This window comes from Symphodus melops (assembly GCF_947650265.1).
Source record: "Symphodus melops genome assembly, chromosome: 5".
NCBI lineage: Eukaryota > Metazoa > Chordata > Actinopteri > Labriformes > Labridae > Symphodus > Symphodus melops.
Genome location: NC_136695.1, coordinates 6,664,791 through 6,682,949, shown reverse-complemented (window position 1 = coordinate 6,682,949; position 18,159 = coordinate 6,664,791). Strand labels below are relative to the sequence as shown.

Below are 18,159 nucleotides of genomic sequence, written 5' to 3'. Positions count from 1 at the left end.
GAAGTCATTATTTTCATACTAAACCTGGCAACCCATGTACAGCAAACACACACAAGTTACATGCCTTCTAGTTTTTAAACGATATAACTATACATTCAAAAATATGCATTCAGTGTTTTACTTTACTTTATAGATTTCTAAACAAGCGTTTTCAGAAATAACACCACGACATAATCTACTTGCTGTAAGTGCGAATGCGCCCCTCAGTGGCCACCAGTCACAAACACACTCATAAATACACTGCAGTCACACACACTCTGAACTAAACGATTTTGTTCAAATTCTTTTTCTTTTAATTTATTTTACTCAGAAACAAGCCTGTAAGGTTATTATTTTTTGTAACAAAAAACAACAACAAAAAAGACAAAAGCAGGTTATTAAACGTCAGTCTGCTTGTTTGCAAAAATTATGCAAAGACTCATTTTTATAATGATAAAAAAATGTGGAAAATAATCAAAGCTGCTAAAAAAGACAGAAAAATACATACATTATACTGAACATTTTCTATATTAGGAATATCTTTCAGCCCTCGCTAACATGAAAAAGAAAAATAACAACATCTTATTAAGACCTCAGCCCAAAATCTTCTGATTCTTTGATTTAGGTCAAGGACCGCAAAAAAATCACCTCGAGGGCCACAAATGTTTGGACACCCTCTGCGCTACAACATGCGATTTACCCGCTCAATGTGTGTGTGTGTGTGTGCGTGCGCGTGCGTGCGCGTGCGTGTGCGCACACACACACACACACACACACACACACTAGTGGACACATGACTGTCTAGCTAGCTAGCAGGTATAGCAGTGTTGCAGCTCATCATGTTTGTAGCTCGTAGTATCGCTGCAGACCACAAAGATCTCATTCACGATGTGTCGTATGATTTTCACGGTCGGAGAATGGCGACTTGCTCCAGTGATCAAAGTGTCAAGGTAAAGTTAGTTAACGTGAATTGTGCATCACTATGCTAATGTTAGCGTTAGCTCTCAAGCCTAGCTTGTTAGCATTAGCCATATTATCAGCAGTTCACTGTGGTATAAACTTTTCCAGGCATTGACATATCTCATATTTTATTTTAAACTGAACTTGTGGCCAAATATTCTGACCATATATAACAGATTAACCAAATTAATTTGGCTTATTTTCAAGCAAGGATACTTGTAGCATATAAACTAAGGTAGCTACAGCTAGCTCCACTTAACACTGAGAAGTTGTCTAATTGCTAAAACCAACATTTTCTGATATCTCATCAGCTCTGATTAAGAGGTACAGTGTAAGGTTAGTACTAAGCTCACCAATGACACGTAACGTTTAAGAATGACATTAACTTTCTTTTAAAGATATTAGCTTTATGACTAACTTTATTAAGTTTAGGCAGACACTAAATTATCTGATATTATTCAGACACTAAATCATCTTATATTATTCTAAGCAAAGCATTGCTTTCCGTCTTCTTTGTTTCAGGTTTGGGATAAAAGTGAAAATGGAGAGTGGCACTGCACAGCCAGCTGGAAGGTGAGCCTCTGCTTCTGTATCTGTTTTAACTCATAAAGGTATCTTTGGTCAGAAGAGCACAAGTGCGTGTAGCATTTGTGTTGTAGCCTTAAAATAGAGTTTGACCGTATTGACAGACTCCTTTCTCTCTCCTGTTCAGACACACAGTGGATCAGTGTGGAGAGTAACGTGGGCTCATCCAGAATTTGGCCAGGTTCTGGCCTCCTGCTCCTTCGACAGGACAGCTGCTGTCTGGGAGGAGATTGTAGGGGAGTCCAATGACAAGCAGAGAGGACTGAGCCACTGGGTCAGGGAAACGTCAGCATTCCAGCACAATACACTTGCATATATTTAATACTGAAACAAAGACTGCTCACCAGTTGAGCATTCACTGATCATACACAATCATTTGTTGTGATGGTAGTTTACCCTTTGAAAGCCCTTTTTCATAGGATATTTAGTAATTACTCCGCTATTGTCAGTGTTTGCCTAGTCTGTAATTTGCTAAAATTTTCTAACATTACATGTTACATGCTGTCAGCATTGTTAGAGCCTGCTGAAAGATTGAACATGTTCCTTACTGCACGCTGCAAAGCATGCTGCAAACCATCCATCGTCTCTTTTGGACATGCAGTTCTTCTGATGGATTTTGATGTTTCTGTGAATGGATCTCCGTATTGTGTAGCCAGCTGAATTTACGCTTAAAATGCTGCACAACATCAGCCTCAGTTTGTTATTCTTTAGTGCTTTTTTTAATGCACTGCAGGTTTGCACTGTGGGTTGAGGGGAATGTAATTTCATCTGTGCTGTATGTTTAACATGGAGCATATTTGACAATAAAGCCTACTTCTACTACTGCTAAATATAATTGTCATCCATAATAACTAGGATGTTGATTCAGACAGGCTCCAGACTCTAGTATGGGGGGATTATGGGGATTTATTATTCCTCGTCACTACTGATAGCAACTTTGCTAGAGGCCTCTGTTTGATTCAGGTTATTAAACACACATGTACTGTTCTTCTGTTTTAGATCAAGAGAACCACATTGGTGGACAGTAGAACTTCAGTGACTGATGTGAAGTTTGCTCCTAAACACATGGGCCTCATGCTGACCACCTGCTCTGCTGACGGAGTGGTGAGGATCTATGAGGCTCCTGACGTCATGAACCTGAGTCAGTGGTCCCTGCAGCACGAGATCTCATGCAAGCTGAGCTGCAGCTGCATCTCTTGGAACCCGTCAAGGTTAGACCGCTTTTCCAAAAATGAGAGCTTTTAGATATTCCACGATGTCGGCTAAAACTCGGAGGTGACAGACCTTTGAGTTGACGGCTCCTGACTTGTAGAACAGTTTACCTGGCTCATCAGCAGCGACCCATCTGGTGAAACGTTTCAATGGATGTTGTAAACGTAACATTGGTCTTTAACAGAAGTTGAGCTTCACATTTGAAAAGTTATCTTCCTATTAGTGTGGGGGTTTTTTATTTTTATAAAGTGGTATTTTTATTGCTTAGTCTATATCGTTTTTTTTATATATCTATATCTATATCGTATATTTTCATCCTCAGTCTACTGTGCTGTGCACAGTAGCACAGTAGACACAGTAGACTTGATTTTTTTTTATATACTCTATAAATAAACTTCGACTTGACTTTGACATTTCAAACTTTGCACAAACAGACTTACAGCAGCCTTTTTTAATGATGTGGTATGCTCAATAAATAAACTTCCATTGTTATTCATTCTATTTTTAACACAACATTTTGGGGATCTGTTTGATAAATTTGCAGTGTTTGTGTATTTGTGAGTGTAACTTTGTGTTATTTCTTTCACTATCACCTAGCTCTCGTGCCCACCCACCAATGTTTGCCGTGGGCAGTGATGACAGTAACGTAACGTATGGTGGGAAAGTTCAGATCTATGAGTATAATGAAAACACAAGGTGGGTAACGCTGCAATGTTGTGTATGACTCTCTTTGGAAAAATTCACCAGAAATAAAATTAGATTTTCTAAAGTCTTTTTCTTAATGTTTCCATTTTAAAGGAAATATGCCAAAGCAGAGACCCTGATGACCGTTACTGATGCAGTCCATGACATTGCATTTGCTCCAAACCTGGGACGATCTTTCCATGTGCTCGCTATTGCAACGAAAGATGTCCGAATCTTTAAACTTGTTCCTATGAGGTGAAGTCTTTTTCTCTCATTATTCTGAAAGTTGAGATGTGAAGAAGTAATGTCAGTTAGACATCATGAATGCTGCATATTAAAACATGTTTACTATAGATGTTCTAAACTGTGAAAAAAAGACCTAGTACCAATGAGTCAATGAACTTTCTATTACTTGGGTCCCACTGACAGGAAGGAGAGCGTGTCCGCGGGGCCCACCAAGTTTGAAGTGCAGATCGTTGCTCAGTTTGACAACCACAACTCGCAGGTGTGGCGCGTGAGCTGGAACATCACCAGCACTCTGCTGGCCTCTTCTGGGGATGACGGTTGTGTTCGCCTCTGGAAAGGTAGCGATTACTTATCAGTCGTCTTTTCATGATAGTGACGGCAAACCTGAAAGCTGTGTTTGTGTTTGAGTATTTGTCCAATGTTACGTAAACAGCTTCTCTTATAGGTATTGCGAGACTTGGCAAATGCATTGTTGTCAGTCTATCGTGGTAAGATGACCTTGGTGGTCAGTTTGATGAACAGAGAGCTGAAGTACTTGCACATTTTTGAATTGCTAAACACCAGTTTGAGAAAACCCTTTTGGCCTTAAACCTTCAGACTCTGCATGCTGGTTCTTGATGGTATTACCATTAGCCAGCACTCAGTGCATTTATCAGGCCTCTGTGGCTCAGTTGGTAGAATCCATTGTTTCTCAACCAGAAGGTCAAGGGTTCAATGCCCAGCTCCTGCATCGACATGTCTGATGTGTCCTTAAACTTATCTTACACTTAAAGACACTTGCCTCTTCGTGACAGCGTATGAATGGGATTAGTACCTTCTGATGGACACTTTACATCTTTACCTCTACCGTCAGTGTGTGAATGTGTAGGGACTAAAATATAAAACCTTTTCATTAACTGAAATGAAAACAAAGACAAGGCTTTACAAAAGAATGGTCACTGAATGAGTGTGATTAAAAAGCAAAATCAAATCATGGAGAAAATATGCTTGGTTTATGTCTTTGACTCAAGCACACTGACTGACTGACAGTCTTTCTGGTTTGTCTCAGGCACTGGGATTTCAGTTTTGGATGAGCTTGTTGACGGCAGACGTTCATGCTGTTCCTCATTGTACTTTATTCTGCAGGCTACTCTATAAATAAAACACTTGAGTTTTGAGATGAGCTGAGATTTTTCCCTGAAACATTTATGATTCAAAGAAAGCTTTTTGATATAAGCTTGTGTCCCTGTGTGCGCCAAAACTAAGGACACTTTCTCTGTTATGTTGTTATGGTGTTTTGTTAACACAACAGTTTCAGTTTTTTCTGATTAATGGTAAATCCTTTGTTTTATTAGTTTCAATTAATACAAGTATTGTTTTGGTTTACTATAAAGCTGTAGTGTGAACACTCCATTTTTAACTTCTTTGTCCGTCTGCAGCAAACTATATGGACAACTGGAAATGCACCGGCATCCTGAAGGGGGATGGAAGCCCACTCACCGGCTCATCAGGCCAGCCAACAGCTATGAGCACTGTGGTGGGGTCCTCAGTGCAGACCTCCCAGAATGCCTTGAATGGGATGTCTGCAGGAAGGTAGGTGGTGTGGTTCTTGTGATGCCACTCACCCAGCCTGACCCAAGCCAGTCAGAACTGACAACTCACTATTCCTCACACTGACTGGGACTACAGCCGCCCACTTACAAACTCTCCGGGCCCCACTGACCAAATGTTGCACTTACACAAAGACCTTGGCTTCCCGCATACAGGTTGTCAGCATAAAGCCTATGAAGTTGGATGTTTTGTGTGATTTTTTTTTTTTTTTTTTTTGTACTGCTGCATGTTGGAGGGGTGGTCTTAAGTTCCCACTTTGCATTGTCAGTGTTAGGGAACAAAAAGTCAAATAAATCTGTTTATATAAATCTGTTATGTGAGTGTTATTTCAAATGCTAAAGCTATTTGAACACAGAAGAAAACAATCATTTCTTTCTCACAAATGTATTTCTAAATAATGATACATTTATTAGCTGCAGTGTACTGTAACTTTTTTTTTTTAGGTTTAAATTTTAGGATAAGCAATTATATAAAAGACTGCTTAAATTTTATTTCTCTCCTTCTCATTTTCACTTCCTAACTTGAGCAGCTGTTGCCAAACTCTTTGCACAGCTGCAGCCAAGCTTGAATGACCCCTATTAACCACCTTCAATATCATCAGACACGTCTTTCTGAAACCAAGACTGTGTAACTTTAAGAGGTTACATGTTTGTTTGATTTTCAGATGTAAAAGTAAATTTGTTAAAAATAAATAAATACTCATCCTGTCTTTTTGAAAACACTCAGCAACTTTGATCATCAAGTCTTACTTGGCATCACAGGGTAACTGTCACTAGTTTTAGTTGAACTTCAAAAATGCCATGTAAAGACTTAATTGATCCTCTCTACATCTGTGACGATGTTTTTCTTAAACCTAAATATGTGCTGCCACATTGATTTCTGCTCAGTCAAAGTTACATAGCCTTGCTTTAGAATAAAGATTTTAAATGAGAAGATAATGTTTTTACTGTGTGTAAAAGCCATATTAAAAGCTTACAAATTGTTGGAACTTAAACTTTTAATTTTTCACTGTTGATGAATCGTGTTTAACTTCACACCCTCATAACAGACATAACCTCTGTATTAATCTTGCCTGGTGTTTCTGAATCGCAGCTCACCCAAAGTAACCTGAGATCTGAGTACTGTGTGTCTACTGTTTAACAACTCTATAACCAAATATGGTTGAGTACTGCATTTTTAATAAGTTAGTTGCATTAAAATCCTCAGTGACGGGAACAATGAAGACATGGGGTTTGTTTAACTAATGTAATATTGTACTGCTTGTTGCATGCAGGATTGGCAAGAGAGCTCCCTTTGCACCTCCCCTGCGGCAGCCGACCTCTCCAAAGATATACCAGCATCCTCCATATTATTAATGTCTGCTCTGCATCAGCTGCACATTTCTGTTGTGTTGTGTGCATTTGAAATGTGTGTGCGCGTAAGATAGTGACATCTAGAGGTCAAGTTTAAGATTGCAAGCTTAGAGGAGCTCTCACTGTGGGTTTGATAAAGAGAGAAAGGCCTGCTCAACAACCAATATTTGGTTTGTGTGTAGTGTAAGGTAGACTGATGAAATGTAAAGGTACATCATGGTGAACTCTGAGGTGTTGTTCAAAACCTGGATGCAGTGCCGTGCTTCCAGTGGCCACAAAGTTTCCTGTAAACCTGTAAAGCATTGTCTCCACTGACTGCATTTGTAAAAGCAGAACTATAAACACAGCTTTTGATTCCTTCTATTAATAGATTTTAATTAACAAATTCTATTCTGTATTTCAAACCAAAAATGACAAGATAACACAAAAGAAATGTAACAGTGATGGAAAAACAGTAGGTACAAGTAAACTTATATATCTCTACCCCTTTCTCTCTTCTCCTTTTAGTTTGTACATTATTCCAACAAAAGCTGACATTTATTCCAAACGTATATACAAAACAGTATCTCCGGTTTATTAGCCACCAAAAATAAATGATCCCGGTGTATTAACAATCCAAATATCCACCCAGGATTACAAAACCCCTAAAACAACTTTGAACTCGCTTGTTATGTCCAGGACACTCTTGAAAAAGAGATTTTTAATCTCAATGAGTTTCTCTTCCTGGTTAAAAAAAAAACTATGATCACAGTATACATTTTAGATAAGTTGAGAGATTTGTTTGTCTTATGAGCACTGACTAAATGTTTGTGGAGTTTCCACAGTGTAGCATCTCTGGGACGTGGGAAGCTCAGTGTTTTAACCAGTGAAAACACTACTGCACATATTCAGTGAACTCTGAAACTAATCAAGAAACTTAAAAAAAAAAAGTATACACACCAAGCAATCATTTGTAATTCAGCTGATATGGTCCTATAACTAAGTCTTGACAGTACATCTTTGGTTGTGATGGTCCTAAAAATGTCTAAAGGGGAGAGAAATCTCTGGGTTCTGGTTTTTCTCTGTTGTTTTCATCCTTTTACTTTCTTATAGGGTGGAGGTCAAACAATATGCTTAAATGTTAACACACTGACACTGACAGAGAAGAAGGGATTACTTTTCTTTGTGTTTATTATTTGCAGTTGGCAGTCCAGCTTCGAGGTGCATAACTGTACATTCCTTTGCAAATAGAATCCCTAATCTCTGAATAAAAATGTAGAGAGTTTCTTTGAACTCTTACTCTAACTCTTACTCTGAGGTGATTGTAGGAAGAATACAATTGTGATTATAATACTCCATTTATGATATCCTAAATGGGCCTCTCAATGCTCCTTTATTGGCATAAAAACAGGATTTCTATTCAGAGTTTCTTCTATGTTATGGTTTCAACATGTTTCTTTTCAGGTAGTTAACCTCTTACATCTTTGCATTGTTTTTGCACCTTTTTTAACACTGATCCTTAGCCATTTACATCTGGCTTGTATCTGAATGCATGCCATTTACAGCCTCCAGTTTTGTTCTGATACCAACATGTGTTTTCCCCAGTCCTTTGCATTTTATCTTACATTCTGCAGATTTGATTTCACACTTTTAGGAATGTATCAATGCCTTCTGCCACCCCGCTCTTTCTCTTTTTTTTTTCTTGTTCTGAAGCATGCAAGCGTTCATTCTAATTTTTAATCTCTCATTTTTATTTCCTTTTATGTCTCTTTTGTGCCCCATTGTCATCGTCTTCTCTCTGTCCATGTATTTGTTGTCTTCGTCTCCATTTGTTTGTTGTTGCTTCAGGTATTTCTTTCCCCCTCTGGATACTCCCAGAGCAGGGACCAGGTATGGTCACCTGTTGCCTCCCTCCTCCCTCATAGAGCACTGTGATGTTGAGCCCATTCAGCCTCAGCAACAGGCTCCTCCCCACAGACTCTATTCTAGAGCGCTGCTGCCCTTACCAGAGACTGAGGGGCAGTGACTTGGGAGGGTTCAGCCATAGCATGCTCTATAGTCCACTTGTATAAGTTAAAAAAATTATTAAAACATTAAAGAGTTTGTCCACTTTCATTTATATGTCCATGTAAGCCTTTTTGAGAACAAATGTATTTCCATGAAATTGTTTAGACTAAGTGATGAACTAACTTTTGTTTTGTATTGTGCCTTCATTTAAAGAAATGTGAAAAAAAATCATCCTTTTGATGATAAGTTGTTTTTTTCTGCCTTGAAACAACTGTGATCGAAGCTGGGAATGCAGACAATAATAATAATAAAAAAACACATGGACATGTTCAACCTCATTGCCAGCTGAGAAACGGTATCACATGGTGATCATGGAGAAATAAAAACAACCCTGAGGGGGAAGTTGGAATAAACGGCACAAGTGGCTTATTTTTAACTATTATTTTCCATCACTGGAAAAAAACAGAAGCTGATAGAATCCATTCATGGATGACAGACCTCTATGTGAGACTGCTCTTCTATAAAAATAGTCCATGATTCATTGTCACACATTTCTTTTGTTGTAAATGGATCCACTGTATTTTGGAGTCTTGACTCAGTGACAAAAATCTGATATTCTTTACACTCATACTATTTAAAAATGTGTTGCTGTTCTAAACCCTGACATTTATCTGGATGGAGCGTTTTTATTCTGATGTGTTGATGATATGTCAGGTTTTCTATGCATCTTTCAGAACTAGTCACTGATGCCTACCAATTTCATAGCTATTTTTCTCAGGATATTTCCCTGATGGCATCAGGTAGGAATTGAATTTTTGGTATATATGAGTCACTACTCTTTAAATTTTAACCTCAATAACACGATAGACTATGTTATTCGTTCTGACTGGTGGGTATGATAAAGGCTCACTTAATGCTCAGATGCTTTTCTCTGACAGGAATGTGTGGAGGCAGCTGTCTACTAACCAAAGGCATTTTTGCAGCTGTTTAGCAGATCACATGATACATTAAAACTCCTTCTTGGCCACTAACTGTCATACTGCAAATCTTTGTTTTTATGTCCTTGCCCAGGGTGCTAGTCACTTTAACCCAGGGGGTTTCATTCAAAATGTATTAAATGTACATGTTCATGTTACACATATCTGAAGTTCAAACAGTCATTTCAACTGCTGTTGTCAGATGACTGTAACCCAAACACATGCATCCCTTTTTCTTTTTTGTAGCAATTATATAAATAAACAAAAAAATAATAGACAAGATTTTGATTCAGGGTTAGACCTTTGAGTGTTCTTTTGTTATGTGTACCATTTAGTCTGGTATGTTTTTGCCATGTTTTGTTCCTTTGTTTTTTAAGTCCTATTCAACACGTGCTGTACCTGTTCATAATTGATCTGACTCTATTTCCCTATTCCCGATGCCTATGATGCCATCATTCACAAGTCTGAATTTCCTGCCTCTTCGTTCTTTTGTCCAATCGGTGTGTTTGAATTTGTGCAAATCCCGCCCCTCGGCCATGTAGCTCACGCGGTCTTCCTGTGGATTCTGGGCGGGCGCAGCTCGAGCTTCCAAACTATTGCAGTTTGTTTGAAGCGTCTTATTTTCTGCACTTATGAACAACGAAAGTAGATATGAAGTTACTATTGAAACTTAACATCACAGTGCGACGTGTTTGCCTTACTTTATAAGGATAAAAGTGGAGCTGGTGAGGAGTCGTGGTGTCCGAGGGCTCCTGGAGTGTTGAATGTGAGTCAAACTTACGATAACGTTTACCTTACAATTTCATTCTTTTCAGGATATTTATCAATTTCTTGAAAGAAGTTTGCTGTGGTAGCAAACAACCCAAGATAGTCAGCTTTTCTAAAGTGTCTTCGTGAAAATGGTCTTATTACAGTACTTCGTTCAAACTCATTGTTATAGTAATTTAGTCGGCTCAAATATTCAGCGTCCAGGCAAACCCCTCTTGTTTTTAGCAAGGAGCTAGCGTGAAAAGTTAGCTGGCGTTACTCGACAATTAATTACCGGTAGTTTCTATCCATTTTTATTACAGATAATGTAAGGCCAAAGTGTCCCGCTGAGAAATACTTTTTAAAGCATTTTTTATGTTTATAAACTACTTCCATGCCACCTTTTTGTGAACTCTGTCAGAAGATTACTGCTACAATTGCCGAAAATATCAAATGCATTGTGTTCCTAAAGTAACACTTACTATGTATTTCTTTCTTTTTCCCTAGACGTTACAGATGGTCTTCACTTGAGCTAACACCAAGCCATACTGGCTATCACTCTTCTTCATTCAATAACATGGCAGACAGTTTTTACAAACTGGAAGATGAAGCCTTCCCCAGTTTTCTCTGCAAGTCTCTGGACAGCACCAGTGGCCGCGCCACACTGGGGAATGTAACATTGGGTTCAGGTCCAGGACTTCCAGTGGCTGCCTCTACAGTGGCTAAAATTAGACCTGTATCTGACAACAGGTGGGAGTATGCTTCTACTTTCAGCAGATGTGACTTGTTGTAGGAACACATTCATTCATTGCTGAAATATGTGGCTGCAAAAAAATCCTTCTGTTTGGGAGATTTGTGTATACGTTATTTATTTGTAGCATTTTAACTGCTGTTGGAAATGAGAAGTCTTGGCATCCAAGTACATATGAAGAACGAATGAGAACTGCAAATATACACGTGTGGCCATGATGTTGTTTTGTAAAAGCAGTGTCTTGTGATTTTGCTTTTACAGAGAAGATGCTGTTGATGCGTCTTATCTGGAGGGCAGAACACAGTCATCATCTGTGGGAGAACAGCCAAAGTTTTCTCTTGGCTTTAAAGATGATTTGTGAGTATTTGCATATAGATCCGTTTGTGTATGTAGATCACAATTCTGATTAATGCTTTTGTTTTCTCTTATAGGTCTGTAGACTCATATGGGTTAAAAGAATCATTTTGTGATCTATAAGTATTGCAGAAACTTGTCAACATCCTGCACAAGTCATGCCATAAAAATAAATATATAATGAATAAGTCTGTTTTTCAGGTAACATTAGGTAGTGTTACACTTGTGTATTTCCAAAGAGGAATTGAATAACACATTTTCAAACTAAATTTAAGACAGTTTACTTATTGTAATGTTATTTACTTTCCACCTCTGATTTCATGTAACTCATGTCCTCTTTATCATTGACTTCACTGTCTGCATTAAAGGGACAATGCTGATGACTTCATCGCAGCCCACCGTCTTTCAGACATGCTGGTTAAAATTAATTTGGATGAGAGTGCATCCAGAAACTCAGGGTCCACGGTCGGGCTTCCTTCCACTCAGACGGCCTTAGTCCAAGGACGGCCAACAGAACTTGGAACGGGTAAATCTCTTGCTCCTGTCTAGCTTTATAAGTCCAACACACCAATATTACTCCTCTTGAGACAAATTAACACCAGTACTGCTATGTGGACATGTTTGTGCTTCCAAATACGTGAAGACATTTTCTTTGGATGATACTAATGAACCTTTCTGCTCTCTTCTCTGACAGAACTGTCTGTAGGACTTCTGACATTTGCTCAGTTTGGACCTAAAGATGTGACTGATGAAAAGGTACTCTTTTTGTGGCTCTTTGACCAGCTGGCTGTTCAACAACACGTCATGCAGTGATTATGGCTTGTAGATACAGCAAAGAATGTGATCACACCAATTATTTTCTTTATAGAATACAGTGATCTTAATCTCTGTATACATGTGAGAACAGTGTTATGATAGTTACCAGAGGATCTGTTAGCTTGTTGTTTTAATTGACTTTATTAACATGTGATATATTAACATGCACTTAGTATAACAGCTAGTCTTTTTTTTAAGTCAAAATAATTAAGCTCACTTAACACAAAATAAAGCAGCAGTTTCATTGTCTGAACTAAAGCACTGTGTCTCTGATGCTGCTCACCAAAAGGAGGATCTGGGAACTGAGCTGTTGCTTACAATGAAAGCTCAGTTTTCAGATGCGATTCTTTAATACTCATTATTGATTGTCTGGGCCTGCATTAAAGACAACACCTGTAAGAATGCTTCAATAGTAAACCTCTGTATCTCACAGTGAGCCTGACTGTTTCATAATTCTATCATATATATATATATATATATATATATATATATATCCCAGGCATCTGGTTAATAAAGTCTATCATCAGCAATTCATCATGTTTCGATATCATGACAGGGTTTTTTTTTCCCTTGACACTTAATACAGACTCAGTCGTTTCCAGCCACAGCTGAGGAGAACAACTTGCAGAGTGACGTTGTGGATAGTGACCATTTCAGTGGCAGCAATTCAAGCTTCCTGGCAAATGAAAAGCTCATGTCTGTCGACAGCATTAACAGTGATATCACAGGTGTGACTTTTATTTAATATGATTCATATCTCTGTGTAATATGAACACGCTTATCTCAGAGTCGCACTTCATTAAAGACGCGACCGTGTACCAAACTAACGGAAAACTCTGCAGATGTTTTCATGTTATGTTGTTTGATTTTTTTTAGATGACGACATTGATTCAAACGATCTGCCTGATGACGAGCTGGAGCTCTATTTCAGTAAGCTGGTGCCTCCTGCCATGCAGAGGGGAAGAGTGGAGGGCCAGGAGATTCCTGCATCAGTAAGAGGATTTGCCCTTAACAAATTTCTTCTTTTTCAACTATTAAATCAAATGAACGTAATTGTCTGTTTCTCCATTAATGTATTTTAGTACTCACAGGGACCTCCTAGTGCTGCTGAAGACATCTCCAACCCAAGTTCTCCAGAGCCAGAACACCACAGACAACACTTCCTTCATGACTACAACCAGGTAGCCTTAGCCTACATTAGCCTTCTTACTGTCGTGTGCCTGTGTGCTGCTTCTGGCTCTTCATGTCTCAAAATGCGGATCAGTTTCATGAATCTCACCCATCAAACACATTCATATTGTATAGTTTCATATTGAATTTAGGTTTAATCCTGTTTGTAATGTCTAACCTCTACCACTCTTCTATTCAGGAGGACTTTCAGATGCCAAATGTGCGCCTGGCTGCTACCGGTATGGACTCCTGTCCTGCCAGTGATGAGGACACTGAGGACGAGCTGGAGTCTGCCAGAAGGAACAGTAACTCTTCCAGAACAAGGCTGCTGCCGAGCACCTCCAGACAACTGGTAAAAAAGGGCTAAAACCTTTTTTTTGTTTTCAGATATTTTACTGCAAAACTGAAATGTTGCTTATTGAATAAGAACAAGAATATTTTTCTTGAATTTCCCTCAGGATCAATAAAGTATCTATCTATTGTTATTTATTTCTATTGACGTGTGTTTATGTATCTGCACGCTGGCACAGGTGGGAGAGAGTCATCGTCCCAGTTTCAGGCCTGGATTAGAGGGAGGGAGTTCTGATGATGAGGCCTCCAGTGGCCGAGGAGGTCCATCTCTGTCTGGGATTGAACACAGACGATCAGCTGAGGGACAAGTCATCAACCCCCCAGTCCCAGGTGTGCACTAAGTCACTGAAATCATCGTTGATCAATGCCTTAGTTATATTTTAAAAATGTTTTTCTGCTGTTTTCTCCTTGGTGAATGCACATGATGCAGAAACGAAATGACAAATGAATCGATGTCTACCTGAGTTTTGTAAATGTAGCAAAAGCCTGAGCCACCTTTGAATAAAATATTGGCCGATGAATAGATTGGGCTCTGATATTTTGTGTGCTGGAAATAAATGTATGCTTTTTTTCAGCTTTGATTTTTCTTGTCTATGCTTTTGCTTTGATTGCAAACTAGCTTGCAACTTTAGTAAATGGCATCTTAAAAGAGTACATTGGATTTCATGAATGAGTATATGTTTTACATGGTTGAATAGTGCTATGTTTTCCTGCGGGTGTATGCACCAGTACCGTACATTTAAAGCCTTGATTGGTGATACAAATGAGGTTTCATTATTTCAACACCGATGTTTTGTTCGTAATGCAGATTTATTATTATATTTTTTTTAACTAGGTCAGACGCATCACTGAGGGTTACTATTTATCATACTTAGTAAATTGAGGCCGATAATCTTGCCAGCTAGTCAATCTGCTCTGTCTCTGCAGTGACCGTTTGTCTGTTTTGTCATTGTGTATTATCAGGAGATGGAGGAGGGGGGGATGGTAGCAGCGGTAGTGAGGAAAGTGGAAATGACGGTGGAGTTTCAACCATTCCTCTCCCAGCAACCAACGTCCAGACCACTTATGATGTCCTGCGAGGGCTAGGGATTGTGGGCAGCAGTGCTGTTGGTGAAGATGAGGACAGCGGTCTGAATAATCTGCCAGTGCATGGATGGAACGGTGTCTCAAGACATACTGAGGTAGGAGAAAGTCTCACTTTGACTCTGACACACAAGTTCTTTCTGACCGATGTATTGGCTGCATTCTTATAACAGTGACGAGGTCCTTTGGGTCACCAAGCATTATTGAAAAGTGGTATCAATAATGTTAATCCACATATCTGTTGGCTTCTGTTCAAATCCGTAAGTGTCACAATGTTTTAGTTAAATGAGGTGATATTTTGCAGATGGGTGACCGTGTGGGTCCTGTAGGAACTGGAGAAGCCAGCTCCTCCTTGAGAGCACCAGGGGGAACTCCCAAACTGGCTCCTGCCAACTGGAGCATGGTGTTGGACCGACAGGAGGCACTGGTGAGTGCAAATGCAACTCTGATGACATTCAATTTTCACAAAAGGACTCCTGAAAGTTTCCATACGTTTGTTGTGTATGGGTGAAAGCTTTATAAATCAGCTTGAAGGTTGACATTTCAGTCATTACATGTTTTATTTATGACTTCAAATAAATGTGTAGAATTGAAGAACTACTAATGTATCTATTAATGTCTGGAAATGAAAAAGGAAGATTTAGGGTAACGTATCATTCATAGAAGAAGAACTGAATCTGTTTTCGCCATGTAAATGAGGCAAGTGGGGAAAAATGAATGAACTACAATATGAAAACAATATATCCAGAACTCTGCTGCTAACACACTCCCGCACATGTGACCACATCCCCTCCCCGTCCTTCATAACTTCCACTGGCTCCCATCCCCAGTGTATCCACTTCAGACTCCTAATTATCATCTGTAAAGCTCCTCTTTAACCTGGCTCCCCCCTACCTGTCTGCGCTCCTCCACTGGCACACTTCAACCCACACGACTGCGACTGTTGCACCAACAAGTAGACACGAAACGCTTCACAATGAGCGCACATTAAGTACAAGCTGTGCATGAATACATACTGTATCTGTGGTTACCCTTTAAACTTCTGTTTTCAATGAATGCCAGGATGCCATGGAGAACACCGACTCTGGGCCCACCGTTGACAGATTGCTGGACTCGGTCTATTTGAGGACTGGAGCTGGACTCAAGAGACCTCAGGACTCAAACTTAACTTTTACCCACCTTCAAGGCACCCAGGGGAGCTTCCACATCTCTCAGGTATCTCCATGTCCCCGAAAATCTGTTCTCTAAAACACTGATTGGGTGATAACATAGTCACTATTTATTTTAGTTTGACTCTACAGGTATTTGATTCTATTTGTTCCTAACTTTCAACTTCAGTGCCACACTATCGGTATATTCAGTATCGGTATAAATGAGTGACATTTTGCCCAAAGCTGCTGCCAATCACAGTTTTTATAATCTTGGTGTTTGACATCTTGTACAGTCATTGTCATCAGACATCTGGATTTGAACTAAACTGGGAACAAAGTATTGTGTTTTACAGTTGGAGACATATTGCCACACAGATGCTGCCACACTTATCTCTCAAATCTCTGCCCTTTAATTTGTATCTATTTTGTTCTTCACAAACGATACCATACACTATTTAAGGAACTCGAGACCAAAGTGTCCTCTATTCTCAGTATCAGTATCACTTCCATACAATAACAGTAAATATCCAACCTTACTGATACCTTTCTTGATACCATGGCAACACAAGACAACCTCTTGAGCCCCAATGGCTTATTAAGGATATGATGGAAATAGATCAATCAATAAATGAGCTCACTATCATCTCAGGAGAAGTTGTATGATAAAGGTTTTTATCACATTTAAATAAACTTCTTTGTTTTCTGTCAACCTTCCCTCTGTGGAAGAAGAAGAAGTTGACCTAAAACACATCAGAAACTTTTCACTTATCTTTATTTTAGCCTTCTTTCCTCAATGTTTACGATATTTTTTTTACAGATGAATGTTAAAGTATTCTCATGGCAGTCGAGCCTTTCAGTATATGTCGGGTTTGGCATTTTGCACAATTTCCTTTAGTGGAGGAGTGCATGCAGCAGCTCCTCTTCAAACTCCTTCTATTGTCCATTGAAACACAAATGAAGAGGTTGGTCACAAATGGAGGATGTTTTCATTTTCATGTCGCTGACTGACCTTGCCAATGATCTTCCAGGTTCTGCCTCCAGAGTGTAGTGATGAGAGTGATGATGAAGGAGAGGATGAGCCTGATGGTGCCAGACCTTCCTTGGGACTGAGGAATGGGCCCTGTGGGGATGTGACCGGTGCAGAGGTTTCAGCAGGGACGAGCGAGGATGAAGGAAATCCCCTTTCCACTTCCCTGGAACCCAAGTATTTCTCCCAGAGTTTCCACCAGGAACAAGAAGATTCAGATGATGGGTGGAACCACTGCCCAGACAACCTGGAACTGGAGTTCCAACAAGGTTAGCTTGATCTTAGAACTTGAACTCATTAGTTGAGATGATTGAAGGCACATATAAAACGATCTAAAGACACGATTGTATGTTAACAGCAATGCTTTACTTTTTAGGTGCGAATGCCACTCAGGGTGTAGTGTACCAGAATGAAGAAGGGCAGTGGGTGACGGACCTTGCGTACTATTCCTCCTTTGAGAAAGAGGTTGATGGAAAGACATCAGAGAACGTTGAACAGTTTCCGACTGATGAGTTTGTTTCTTCCAGTATGTAGCAACTCTCTAATTCAATTAGAATTCCATGTCATTGTTCTACAGTGTTGTTAGTGTTTAGCTTTATTCAGGAATCAACCCGTTTGGAAATGTTGTCTCCTTTGCAGATGATGCTCTGGAAAAGATAGTCAAAGATCAACAGGAATTTGAAAAGGAGCACCAATTCATGCAGGTAAACACTGACCCACTTCTTTTTATAAAGAGATGGCCCTGGCTGGAGTCTTTAAGTTTTTTGGTTTATTAATTCAATTTAAGTTGAGGCATAACCTCTGAAACGCCATGAGGGAAGAAGGCTTGAGATCCTTACACAGAGTATTGATTGGAATGATAAAAAAAACATGTGGAGGGGGGGTCAAGCAACACGTACATACAAATGTTCAATGATTAGCTTCACAAGAACACAAACATGTGCAGCCACAGAGAGGAAGTCAGTAAGTCAGGAACCGTATATTGCCCCGTGTCCACCAAGTGTATCTCTTCTGGGAGCCAGCGTCTTTTATTGGATTGTTTTCAGAGAGTAGAGAACAGTTGTAGCAGCAGGCGGTCGCCAGGAGAAAAAGCGCAGCTCTACCTTATTTGAGCAGCCTGTCAAGCGCTGGAGTTGAT

General features: G+C 39.5%; 2 protein-coding genes across 7 annotated transcripts in view; both read left to right on the top strand.

Moving 5' to 3' along the window:
• The first annotated feature begins 739 nt into the window (after positions 1-739).
• On the top strand, positions 740-9,195 carry seh1l (SEH1-like). Of its 2 annotated transcripts, none has more exons than XM_079343585.1 (9): positions 740-929; positions 1,462-1,512; positions 1,652-1,798; positions 2,524-2,735; positions 3,334-3,432; positions 3,535-3,675; positions 3,850-4,004; positions 5,085-5,238; positions 8,436-9,195. In XM_079343585.1, the coding sequence occupies exons 1-9, from the start codon at positions 819-821 to the stop codon at positions 8,611-8,613; spliced, it is 1,248 nt and encodes a 415-aa protein (XP_079199711.1). In that variant the 5' UTR covers positions 740-818; the 3' UTR covers positions 8,614-9,195. The 2 variants fall into 2 exon arrangements, with proteins under 2 accessions (XP_079199711.1, XP_079199712.1); XM_079343586.1 differs by lacking the exon at positions 8,436-9,195 and adding an exon at positions 6,530-7,293.
• Positions 9,196-10,089: 894 nt separating this feature from the next.
• The window catches only part of cep192 (centrosomal protein 192), a 36,489-nt gene continuing 28,419 nt past the window's right edge, over positions 10,090-18,159 (top strand). For 2 of the 5 annotated variants that reach the window (XM_079343777.1, XM_079343775.1), the window contains exons 1-16: positions 10,091-10,337; positions 10,826-11,068; positions 11,331-11,426; positions 11,792-11,949; positions 12,118-12,179; positions 12,826-12,967; positions 13,116-13,231; positions 13,331-13,420; positions 13,609-13,761; positions 13,940-14,090; positions 14,724-14,941; positions 15,148-15,270; positions 15,906-16,058; positions 17,023-17,290; positions 17,398-17,547; positions 17,661-17,725. In XM_079343777.1, coding sequence (XP_079199903.1) covers positions 10,896-11,068; positions 11,331-11,426; positions 11,792-11,949; positions 12,118-12,179; positions 12,826-12,967; positions 13,116-13,231; positions 13,331-13,420; positions 13,609-13,761; positions 13,940-14,090; positions 14,724-14,941; positions 15,148-15,270; positions 15,906-16,058; positions 17,023-17,290; positions 17,398-17,547; positions 17,661-17,725 — 2,118 coding nt within the window. In that variant the 5' untranslated portion in view covers positions 10,091-10,337; positions 10,826-10,895. Of the gene's footprint in view, positions 10,338-10,825; positions 11,069-11,330; positions 11,427-11,791; positions 11,950-12,117; positions 12,180-12,825; positions 12,968-13,115; positions 13,232-13,321; positions 13,421-13,608; positions 13,762-13,939; positions 14,091-14,723; positions 14,942-15,147; positions 15,271-15,905; positions 16,059-17,022; positions 17,291-17,397; positions 17,548-17,660; positions 17,726-18,159 lie in introns of all 5 variants that reach the window. The other 3 variants (XM_079343776.1, XM_079343773.1, XM_079343774.1) reach the window with 2 other exon arrangements.

Bases quoted from the DNA above. Each gene is read 5' to 3' on its own strand.
- seh1l (XM_079343585.1), top strand. From the start codon at position 819: ATGTTTGTAGCTCGTAGTATCGCTGCAGACCACAAAGATCTCATTCAC. The intron at 1,799-2,523 runs GTCAGGGAAACG...CTTCTGTTTTAG, and splicing joins AGAGAGGACTGAGCCACTGG to ATCAAGAGAACCACATTGGT. The intron at 3,433-3,534 runs GTGGGTAACGCT...TCCATTTTAAAG, and splicing joins GAGTATAATGAAAACACAAG to GAAATATGCCAAAGCAGAGA.